General features: G+C 42.6%; 1 protein-coding gene across 4 annotated transcripts in view; it reads left to right on the top strand.

Moving 5' to 3' along the window:
• Positions 1-12,434, top strand: part of PRDM10 (PR/SET domain 10) — a 99,409-nt gene that overhangs the window by 67,622 nt on the left and 19,353 nt on the right. For all 4 annotated transcript variants that reach the window (XM_047692348.1, XM_047692346.1, XM_047692349.1 and 1 more), the window contains 4 exons: positions 191-320; positions 1,065-1,307; positions 6,446-6,793; positions 8,446-8,601. In XM_047692348.1, the coding sequence (XP_047548304.1) occupies positions 191-320; positions 1,065-1,307; positions 6,446-6,793; positions 8,446-8,601 (877 nt within the window). The remainder of the gene's footprint in view (positions 1-190; positions 321-1,064; positions 1,308-6,445; positions 6,794-8,445; positions 8,602-12,434) is intronic.

Raw genomic sequence — 12,434 nt, 5'->3', positions numbered from 1 at the left:
AAAATCTTAAAAAAAAAAAAGAAAGTACATATTATCAAAATGATTGTTGCCAGTAGAAAAAAAGAATCAGGAAAAGTAATAAAATGAGAGGAAATCAAGATTTGGGGTTCATCAGCACCATTGAGGGAAAATACTTGTTAGGGAGTACTGTGTAACCATGATTGTTTATAACCTAATCTTCTGTCCCCAGAACAAGAGGCAGAGGAAGAGGACGAGGCAAGAGGCGATTTGGCCCTGGTCGACGACCAGGACGCCCTCCAAAATTTATCCGTTTGGAAATAACCAGTGAAAATGGGGACAAGTGTGATGACGGGACACAGGTACTGGGGGAAGAAGAACTCTGTGTTAGACACCTGCTCTGGGGATTTGGAACGATTACCAGGCTTCAGTACAGATACCTCCTGGAGGCTGATGGTCCTGCCATGTCAGAGCTTGGTGGCTTGTTAATTAGAGGATGACTGGGAGAAGGCGAGAAGAATGCATTCTCAAAAAACCCAGAACATATTCTTGAATGTTACAACGAAAATCCAGCTTTGCTGCCATCAAGATTTGAAATTGGGGACGCTTGGGTGGCTCAGTCAGTTAAGTGTCTGACTCTTGATTTTGCTCAGGTCATGATCTCGGATCAAGTCATGATCTCAGGGTCGTGAGATCGAGCCCCATCTTGGGTTCTGTGCTGGGCATGGAGCCTGCTTAAGATTCTGTCCCTCCCTCTCCCTCTCTCTTCACCACCCCACCCCTGCCACTAAAAAAAGGAGTTGAAATTGTCCAGATATTGTTGGGGGATGCTGTTTAATTAGTTTCAGTAGTTAAAATGGTCTTATTCCAGCTGAGTTCTCCTTTCAGAGTCTTTTCCTCATGAAGCGGTCTGGAATATCTCTTAGTTTTACATCCTGTGGATAGTTCCCTAATCTTGGATAGTTTTCCCAGAGGGAGACTATTTTTTTCTGAGCATTAGGACTCTAGAGATTTAAAAAATAGGCAGCAGTTCTAAATCCTAGCTGGCACTCTAGCGTGGGTCTCTATCTAGCTGGGGAAATAATTCCCGGTTATTACAATTTCAGGACTTGCTACATTTTTCCACCAAGGAACAGTTCGATGAGGCTGAGCCAGCTACTCTGAATGGGCTAGATCAACCGGAACAGACCACCCTCCCCATCCCTCAGCTGCCACAGGAAACCCAGCCTTCTCTGGAGCACGAGCCAGAAACTCATAGCCTACACCTGCAGCCCCAGCACGAGGAGAGCGTGCTGCCCACCCAGAGCACTCTGACGGCCGATGACATGCGCAGAGCCAAGCGTATCCGAGTAAGTGGGAAGCAGAGCTCCTCCTTCACGAGGTGCTGCCCTTTCTCCAGTCGACTGGCTTTCTAGGTGCCATGTTTTCCCAACTCACTCACCATCCACTCTGAAATCTTGCATCTAGCCTACCACACACTGGATCCCCTTATCTAGGAAGAATGTATTAACTACTTCTCAGTGTCTTTGTGTCCTGTGACGGCCTGGAATGGCTGGTCCTAGATTCCATCAATTTAGTGATGACACAGAAGCTTGGCTTTTGGCAGCTTCTGGATTAGTATAGTTCGAGTAGGATAGCTCTCTGGGTCCCTAACCTCACAGATGGGAAAGGGGGAAATAAGTAGGTTTAATTATAATAATTATTTACACTGAAGCCACTCTCCTCCGTGCCTAATGATAGCTCTCACATTAATTTCGGGTACATGAATTTGGTTGTCTACAGTTTCCAAAGGAAGACTGGCAAATGTCATTACTCATCATCGCAAAGGGACCCGTGTCCACATTGCTGTGTCAGGTAGAGTTTATACACCCGGGACAGCCTGACGTTAAGTACCAGGTTCGGGAGTTGGTCATTGTTACACTTCTGTGGCCTGTGTCTCAACTGTAGACCATGCGTCCACCCAGCCTCCATGGCCTCCAGGTCAGATGTGTGTTACTCTTACCTCACAGATAGCATTGGAGTCTGAGTTAGTTCCTCGAGGAGAGGCATGTGGAGAACAATAGAGTTTTGTGGGAAAAGCGCATGTGCTGACCAGTTTACATTCAGAAAACGATGACTTATACCACTGTCTATGGCAGAGGTATATACTTTTATTGTACTTTATGTGTGGCTAGAAGGAGTTTTTTTTGTATAACTTTCTAGGCCTTACAGTTTTGAGAGACGTGGTTGTTTTTGCTCATGTTTCTTTTGGTCTTCTCACTTGCCTACATGTAGCTTATATTTCTCTTGGTCTTCTTACTTGCCTGTAGACTGGAAGAGACCTTGAAAAATAGTCTAGTCCATGCCTTCCTGTAAAAATACATTTAAACATTTATAGCAATATAATAACATTGAAAGGCTGTCAGTGCTCTGAGGCTAAGTAGTCTTTATTAGGGTCCTGTGATGGAAACATATAATTCTTTTGGCTCCATGTGTATTCTTTCCAAAGCCTGTGGAAACATATGTAAATATAGACCAGAAAGGCAAAAAGGTATGAATTAATACCTTCTTAATCCATCATTCTACATTATTTCCCAATCGGCATTTTACTCTTGCTCCATGACTGTCTTTCCTGCTTTGGCCATTCTGATTTTTCACCAAGTCCAGAGAAATGCTTACAAGATTTAATTTTTTTACAGGAAAAAAAACCCATAAAAACAACCCAAAATGAAAGCCCACACATGTAGTGAAGTCGTGGTTGTACGAGCCTAGTGTACCTCTAACTGTGTTCGTATCCTTCAGTGCATTGGGTGGCTGGTTTGGGTACGAGGTTCCTTGCATCAAAGCAAAAGCCACGTGCACTTGGCTTTTGGAGGTCAGTCTTAGTTGAGCTCTTGTGTTTCTTTCTCTCACACCTTCTAAAAATTAGGGCTATGTATTTTTTCATCTTTTCTCTCCAGATTGGTAATGACCAACTGAAGGGAAGTCTTCCAATCCCATTGGTAATGTAACTATTTTTCTCTCCTCTAATGCTGCCTGCTCAGTTGGAGCTGCAGGTAGGTTCGTTTCCTGTGTTCCACGTAACAGAACGTTATTGACGTGTTTGCTGACCTGCTGTTCTTTGCAACCTGTACTTGCTAAAACCTGGTGGAATCTACCGTAATTGCAAATCAGTTGATGAATAACCATTTATTTTCAGGTAGACCGATGAATACATTGTGGGTGGCAGATTCCTCCTACCCCAGATGAAGGGTAGGACTAAGTGATCTCCAGGATCCCGTCCAGTTCTACAACAATTTGGATGACTTAGGGAATGGTAGTGAGATCTGACTGCATACTCAGCCCTGGCTAGAGACACCATGCAATCTTCCCATGAGTCCTCTCTGCGAGGAGCTTACCATTTAATTAGGGAGAGAGTGCTCATGTAATGGATCTTAGAGTCAAGGGCTAAATTTGAAAGTGTAGCCTGTAATTGCTATAGGAACTGAGAAGTGAGAAAGGCCAAAGAAAGATGAGAAGGGGTCAGGGAGTAGTTTGTGGAGGAAGTGAGCCTTAAAAGTTCTGGGAGAGAGACAGGAAGAAGTGGGCTGTTTCTAGGGCTCTTGGCCATAGGATCAAAGGCCAACACATAGGCATGTGCTTGGAATGGTTTGCGACACTGCACATTGTAGCTTGACCCTAGCGTGGGGTGCCAGTTGAAAGACGGCGGAGAGTGAGGTACATTGGTAGGGCTAGCCCACTAAAGGCTTTGAAAGTCTGGTAGAAATAGGCAGAGGAGTGTTAAAATAAACAAACAAACAAGAGCCAAAAAACAAACAGGATTGATTTCTTTCTGGTATCAAGATCAAAATAATATGAAAAGTGATCAAGAATGAATTTCCTTTAGCTATTAATATCAAACTTCAGAAACATTATAGGTCTTTGTCTACAAAGAATCTATTATCTTAGAATTCACTTCAATGTGAGTTGAACCCCCATTGCAGATGGCAGCAATCATAGCATTTTGGCACCCAGAGTATCTTCTGGACTGTATAGTGTCGTGTGTCTGGCTGATGGCAACTCAGGGGTCAGAAGATCCGTAATGGATCCATCTGTGCTGTTTCTGCCACTTCTCATGGTTTCTTCTAGCAATGTGTGCCAGCAGAGCTCTGAGCTACACTGGAATGTAGAATTAGAGTAGAAATGGCCTGCAAGTGGGTCAAGGGTGGGGACAGTTTCAGCACTTTCACTGCCTTGTACTGTGTAGATTACATAAGGATCAGAGGAATATGATCTTCAGGGCTCCATGGGAATTAAAAGGACAACAAGAACAAGGTCTGTGGACAGAACTAAGACCGAGGAGCCCAGTGGCTGCTCAGCGATCAAGTGTCTGAGGATATTCAAACTAATCAGAAATGACAGAAGACTTATTAGCATAATAGTCCAAAACAAAACCGGGTTCTAGATTTGGCACCCCAAGAGGAGTGGAATCCCCAATGGAACCAAGAGCAATTGTACATTGTGTCTGCCCTTGGAAACCATATCAAACTTGGATAAAGGAAATGATTCTTACATGCTGAAAGCACTCTATATCTTGCATGTCTGAATCTCGGGATAGTATTTGTTTGTGTGCAATATTTCCATTAAGTTTTCAAAGTCGCCCGAATAGTGAGAGCTCTTCTGTGCAATAAATATTTGTTCAGATAGAGTAAAAAGATTGGGTACCTGTCGAACAGGATGATAAAGCACAAGCAGATTCTGTGGCTGACATGAGGATGGTCTGCACCTGCAGATCTCTGTAGGTGCTGTAGAAGGATCTTGAAAGAATTCTTTCTGTTTCTCATATGAAATGCATTTCATTAATTCTGGAGTTTTTATTGAACACTTCCTATGAGCTAAGCTATATGTGAAGGGATCTAGATACAAAGGAGGATATGATATAATGCAGTCCTGAAGCAGTCTCCGTCCACTGGGGAACACAACAGAATTTCTAAGTATCACCTCAAGATAAACGAGTAGGTAAAATCTCTCTCCTGGCCCTGAGGGAGAACCCAGAGGAGGAAGTTTTCTGTCATATAGTAACTGTGTTCAGAATTTTCACTATAGAAAAAAAGGTTATTCTGCTTTTTTCTGAATGATTATTTCCCACTGAATTTAGTTTAGAAGCTGCTTCTTGTTGGGGGTTAAGCATGGTTCATTGTATTTTTTTCATTGCACCAATAACGTATCAAGGTCTCCATTAATGCTTCAGTTATTATTTCCTTGGTTATGTAAGCATACCCATTCACAGATACATTTTTTTTTTTTTTTTTGAGGGAATTCCCCTCCTCCCCAGAGCTCTTTAGAGCTTTCCGTCTGGTCTTTTGAGGAACCTATGAGTGAGTCTTCATTATAGTATAGCTAAAATATTGATTCTGTATTCCCTGTGTGAAAGATGATTCTGCTGATCTGCTCTCAGTAGAGCAAAAGTTGTTTTTCCAGTGGTAGTGATGAATTTGCCCTGAATATCCGTATTTTCTCACTTGGATTCCTTATAACAAGAGCATGAATTTACAATAAGATGGCTAATCAGCATTAGAAGCACAATCTGTGACTGCAAAAAAAAAAAAAAAAGGAAAATTGAGTAGTCTAGACAGGGAACAAAAAGATAGTCTTAACTTTGTTATCATGGCCTTTTAACTAGTGGAACTGCCTAGCTACACAGAGAACTTGTCTTCTGCATTTTCTAAGTAGGAAGTGGTCAGATATACACATTCCATTTATAATGTGTGCTCATATATCTTATCTCATGAATGAACATGTTTATATAAATCTGTATCCTTAATTTCTCTTTCAAGTTCTCTTTCTTAAATTGAGATATAATTCACGGACCCTAAAATTCACCCTTTCACAAGCAGTGTTTAGAATATTCTCAGTTGTGTAACCATCACCACTAGAATTCCAGAACATTTTCATCATTCTCAAAGAAACCTTGTATCCATTACCTCCTTCCCCAGCCCCTGGCAAGTACTACTCTTCCGTTTTCCATTTTTTTATATCTTTTTTTTTTCCTAAACATTTTAATCAAGCTTTGAATTCCTTTTCTCAAGAACTTCAGCAAGTCACATTTGGCTGACTTGCTCCAACCTCATTCATGCATGTGTGACTCATTCCACGTCACTTCTTCTAAATCTCCAAATTGTTGCTCTGCTCAACTCCGGAATTTGTTTTATCATACAGATCTTTTATTGGGAATGCTATTTTGGCTGTGACTGACTTAAATTCTTAAAAAAAAAAAAAAGAACCCAAACAAACCCATACATCCATAAATATCGTAAGACATAAAAAAAGTTTGCTTTTCAGGGGGATCTTCTCTAGGGATGGGTTTAGTTTTCATGTCTTCACCAGAAAAATCTTTCCACTGTGTGTCCTGGAGTTTAACGTCTATGAAAAGTCTGACTGCAGAGACAATCCTCTTTCTCTGTAGGTGTGCGAACTGCTTGCCCGCTTGACTCCTTGCTGAATGATCCCGTTTGTGTGTGTCTTTCAGAATGCAGCTCTTCAGCATCTGTTTATTCGAAAGTCCTTCCGGCCTTTTAAGTGTTTGCAATGTGGGAAGGCCTTCCGGGAAAAGGACAAACTGGACCAACATTTGCGTTTCCACGGGCGGGAGGGGAACTGCCCGCTGACGTGTGATCTCTGTAACAAGGGCTTCATCAGCAGTGCGTCCCTGGAGAGCCACATGAAGCTCCATTCGGACCAGAAGACTTATTCTTGCATTTTTTGCCCAGAATCCTTTGACCGCCTTGATCTGTTGAAGGATCATGTGGCCATTCATATCAATGATGGCTGCTTCACGTGCCCAACTTGTAAGAAACGATTTCCAGATTTTATCCAGGTGAGTGTCTATTCCTGAGACTCCCGTACGCTTTTCTTCTTTGGTAAAAGAAACTTCGATGTTTGGAAAATTGAGACTGCCTACCGCCTGCATTTTCATCCCGTCCTTGAAACTACTTTACGGTTGAGAACGGTATTTCTTCAATCAAGCTACTTTTGATAAGTGACACATCATCATAACCCTTGATTGTCCAAATCAGACATTGGCATTGAAACATTTAAGTTGTATTACAAGGAACAAATACCCAGATCGGATTATCATTTTTACAAAGTCTTTCTTAATCTTTGCCAGTATGCTCTACTCATAAAATGTGCAGAGCCTGTAGAAGACATACTCCCATTTCTTGGTCTGGAAACATTTTCTCTCTACTACTGTGGTATCCTATCTTGCTTTACTAAGGTCATGCATTTTGGAAGGAGACAAAGAGAGTTGGTATATAATATGCTTTTGTATCAAGCACTGACCTCCTTCCCTGGACTATATTCTGGAGCAAAATAGGTGAGGATAAATTCCAGAATATTCGTGATTTCATTTGAACGTCAAGTGATGATCTGCTAGTTCTATGTTAGTCAATGAATAATTAAATATAAATATCTAGTAAAAATATTTTCTCTTTTAAAAAAAAATTACCTAGACAAAAGGAGCTCATAGTTCTGCTAGTATGGGGAACCTTGGTAATTTTGTCACTCCACAACAATTAGAAAAGTGGCTTATGGCAAAATCTAATGGCAAAAGAGACTCAAAAAACAATAAAGCAAAATGTCTTATAGGAATAGTTTGCTACGACTCACTACTTACATGTCGTTCACGACTCTCCTTCACTGGGTATTTATAGCTAAGGAAATTCAGAGGTCATATTCCTTTATTTAAATTATCCAAAAGTATGGGGAATAAGTCCCGATTAAGGAGAAATGATACTGGTATTGTGTTGTTCTCATAAAAGGGTAATGTATTTTATATCATCAAATTCATGTCTTTATTCTTCAGAACCTGATTTGTTTATTTATTCCAAGATTTTATTTATTTATTTGAAAGAGTACACAAGTGAGGGGAGTAGGAGAGGGAAAGGCAGACTCCCCTCTGAGCAGGGATCATGATATAGGGCTCTATCCTAGGACCCTGGGATCATGACCTGAGCTGAAGGCAGATGCTTAAGCAACTGAGTCACCCACACATCCCTTTTAGAACCTGATTTGATGGAAAGATGTAAAGGGACCAAATACTGAAAGGGGCTAAATTGCTTTTATACATGTTGGAGGCAGGAAAGAGAAAGAATCATTTTGTTTTATCTTTCTGTGGATAATTTTTACCAAGATTTATTTAATCCAGAGGAATTCTGCTTTTAATCTTAAAAAAGGAGAGAAAGAAAAATGGGTCTCCTGTGATCAGGGCTTTAACTGAGCAAGTACTCTTTGTTCCTCTTCTTCAAGTTATATGGAGGTTAAGATTTATAAGGCTTTCTGACTTCTTGTTGTGTTTCTTTGTGACAGGGGTGCTGTGTGTGATTGAGGTCACTTATCAATCCCATCTGATTGGGTTATGCCGCAGGGCCGATGAAATCCATGGGAATGCGCTTGGCTCCCTCTAGTGTTCATAAGCCGCCATTTGTCCTTTCCTTGGTCCTCTGACTGACTCGTGTCTTCAACTGCCAGGTGAAAAAACACGTGCGAAGCTTCCACTCAGAAAAGATCTACCAGTGTACAGAGTGCGACAAGGCGTTCTGCCGGCCTGACAAACTGCGCCTGCACATGCTCCGACATTCGGACCGCAAAGATTTCCTGTGTTCCACGTGCGGGAAACAATTTAAGGTACAGAAGCAGTGAACGGCCTAACGTTCTCACGGTCACGGAAATTTCGCGGGGCTAAGGATAGGTGCCTGTTCATTCCATCAGTTAATCACCTCCTTACAAAGAGCCGAACTTGGGATGCATTTTATGTCTCACGTTTGACGTGGTTATTATGATAAAATGAGGGGAAATCTCACCTTAATATCCCCAAATAATTAATAACCCATCTCCTTAAAAGAATCCAAATGTATAATAAGTGGAACTACATTGCTTTGAATTCCCAAGAGAACAATACATTTACTTACCAAATGGGAGAGATTTTTATTGGGGACCTATTACAAATCAGAGCCTGGAGATTGAGCCCTGAAAGTCTCAGAACTGTCATCTAAGGAAGGCAGGAGATCTGTGGGATGCCGAACGGCTTGGGCAACTTTGGGAAAGAGTCATGCCTCCAGGATTAAAAGAAGACATCATAAGTATTGGTAGCCTGCCTAGACTTTAGAAGAAGCAAGGGGCAAACTCACAGAAGACTCAGGGATAAGAGTTAAACAAGGAAATAGGAAAATAGTAAAGTATATTTCATTGGGAAATCAGGTGGCTCACATTGAATAGAGAAACACTAGTGAGTGACTGTAGATCATGCTGTCATAGAAACTGGAAAAGAATCAGAAATGGATGCAGAAGGGAAAAACTAATTTTAAAAAGATGCATTGTATAGAATTTGGAGATGATAAAGATATATAGGAAGTAATTTTCAAACTTTAACTTGATATGTCATGGAATATAATCCTGCTGGCATTCAGTGTACGGTAGCACAGTTTGGGCCTTTGCGGAGAACTCTAATGTGACCTCTAAATAGGCCTAGGTTCTTTTTCATTTCTTTTATTATTATTATTATTATTAATGATTTATTTTTTAAAAAGATTTTATTTATTTATTTGACAGACAGAGATCACAAGTAGGCAGAGAGGCAGGCAGAGAGAGAGAGAGAGAGAGGGGTGGAAACAGGCTCCCCACTGAGCAGAGAGCCTGATGCGGGGCTTGATCCCAGGACCCTGAGATCATGACCTGAGCTGAAGGCAGAGGCTTAACCTATTGAGCAACTGAGGTGCCCCTCTTTTTCGTTTCTTAATTAAAAAACACCACCAAGGGGACGCCTGGGTGGCTCAGTGGGTTAAGCCTCTGCCTTCAGCTCACTCAGGTCACGATTTCAGGGTCCTGGGATCGAGTCCCGCATCGGGCTCTCTGCTCAGCAGGGAGCTTGCTTCCCTGCCTTCTCTCTCTCTGCTTGCTTCTCTGCCTACTTGTGATCTCTCTCTCTGTCAAATGAATAAATAAAAATCTTTAAAAAAAAAAAACCACCACCAACAATCTATCTAAAAGGGTCCCTATCTTATGATAACAGATTGTTCATCCATCCGTCCTACGATTTGATATTTGATATTTTTTTATTCTCTCTTTTGTGCCTGATCTCATTTTAGCACCAGGCATGTGAAAAACCTTGCTCCTTTCACTTTCTCTTTCACTCTCACCCGATGTATTAGGGTAGGGTTCAAGCAGGAATGCAAACCCACTAGAGTTATGCAGCAAGGGAGTTTCTTATAGGAATAAGAACATCATAGAAGAAGATAGAGAAGCAAGGATCTGGCAGGAGAAGTTGGAGGATCGGAGAGAAGTCACTAATGTACCCTTCTGCAGCCCTGGTCCGGGCGGACAATGGGCACTTCCCTGGGAATCTAGGGACCCTGGCACCTTCAGCGTGCTCATGAAAGAGAGCCGGTGCTGGCCACAGAGGAATCTTCCTGCCTGTGGCGGTGGACATGGAGTTGCCCGCGGTGCCTGCTCTCAGCAGGAGAGCTGGTGGCTCAGTAGGAGCCAGCAAGGGTGAGCGGGGCCATCCTGGCAACCCACCTCCGGCTCCTGGAGCATCCTGGCCACTGCTTCCTTCCCGTCTTCCAGTCTGGTGTGAGCCTGTCTCCTCGTGAAGACTGAGAACCACGCTAGGAAGGGGATCCGTGTCAATACAGTTAGTTCTCCTTAGCCGAGTTGACACAGTATAAAAGCACAACCCATCTACAGTTCATTTTTCAGACTATAATGAGTTATTTTTCTAGAGAACAAATTGGATGTCATGTGCCTTCAGAAAAACCCTTTAATTTTAATAGCCTCTTAGATAGATTTCAAAGTGCTTATCACTTAGAAGTCACCCCAAGGGGCACCTGGCTGTTTCAGTCGTAGAGCATGCAACTCTTCCTCTCAGCTCACCCAACGTTGGGCATATAGGCTTACTTAAAAAAAAAAAAAAAAAAAAAAGCCACCACAAGATCTGGCTTCCGTAATAGAATATATAGAGAGAGTTGTCAGCTCACTGTATTGTACACCTGAAACTGATATAATATTGTGTGTCACCCAAACTCTAGTTAAAAACAGGACCTGGCTCCCGTCCCCTTTGTACTCCGCTCTGCTGAACCGCGGGGTTTACTGCAGTGTGGTGTGCCGTCTGACTCTCCTGGGGGCTTTGCATCTGTTCACCTTCTCAACCCACTGCTTGAAATACACTTTCAGACTCTCTCATCCTTCCGCCTGGCTGATGTCACTTCATACAGAGGCATTTCTTGATGCCCCCCTCCCCGGATTAAGTGCTTCTCCTGTGTATTCCCATAGAACCCTTAACTTCTGAGCCTGTTGTAGCACTTCTACTGAATTGTAATTGTCCTACTACAAGCTCCAAAAGGTAGGACCTCTTGACTTTCAGGTGCTCTCACTTTAAAGAGGAAATCTGACATGTGCATTGAAAATTGTTACTGCTCCTGGGGGGCCTGGCTGGCTCAGTGGCAAGGACACTCGACTCTTGATCTCAGGGTCATGAGCTCGAGACCCAGGTTGGGTGTAGAAATTACTTCAGTAAATTAAACTTCAAAAAAAATCATTTCTGCTACTGTAATAGAGGGGAAAAAATGCCATGAGAAGGATTCAATCTGATTTGGGGTATAGGTGACACTTGAATTCCCTTAAGGGTGGGGAAGAGGGAGCCTGCTAGAGAAAGGGATGGAGGAGGACAGGGAGAGGGGTAAAGACACTCCAGGGGCATTTTTCAGCTGAGCTGAACTAAGGCCCAGGCAATGGGCATGGAGAAGAGGGCCCGTATTCAAGACAAACATCTGAGGGAGAATTGGTAGGACTTTGTGTCTGGATGCCAGGCTGATGGGTGGACAGAGAGAAATTGGGCTGTGCAGCTTGGGAGGCTAGATCCTTGGGAACATTGCTGATCCAGCAGCAGGATTTAGGCAGAAGGAGAGAGTGGGGCGTAATGGATTGGTTTTAGGGCCGTTAGGATGGAAAATGCTGAGAAATGGCCTTCAGCGAATGTGTATGCAGAGCTGGGTGTAGTAGGAGGAGGAGGCTTTCAGGCTTATGTAATGATTCAGTTACAATAAGTGGGTCCTTTAAAGAGAATGGGTGGGGGGAGATTAGTGAAGACCAATGCTGGGGAAAAAGTAGAAATATAACAGAAGTCTGAGGTGTTGAGCTTTATCTAAAGACACTCAGAAATACTGTTATTTAGGACAGGGCTTGTAATCCAGACTTCACTGCAGAGTAGGAGACGATGAAATTCTCTGATGGGCTTCCCGGGAGCGAGGTGGGTGGGGTAGGAGGAGAGAGTGGTCGTGTTTTATCCATGGCAGCAGAAGGAGGAGGTAAGTGAGGGGTCCTAGCGTTAAACTCTGAACTTCGAATGGTTCCCAATACTCGGTGGGCACTCGAGAAATACTTGTTAGATGAACGTGCTGAAAAAAGGCAGCGGTTAAATAGAAGTCCTTATACCAAAACGTGGGGAGAACTGTTCTGTGGAA

This window comes from Lutra lutra, chromosome 10, assembly GCF_902655055.1.
Source record: "Lutra lutra chromosome 10, mLutLut1.2, whole genome shotgun sequence".
NCBI lineage: Eukaryota > Metazoa > Chordata > Mammalia > Carnivora > Mustelidae > Lutra > Lutra lutra.
Note: the sequence above shows the minus strand (reverse complement) of the source record. Positions and strands in the feature narration are given on the sequence as shown.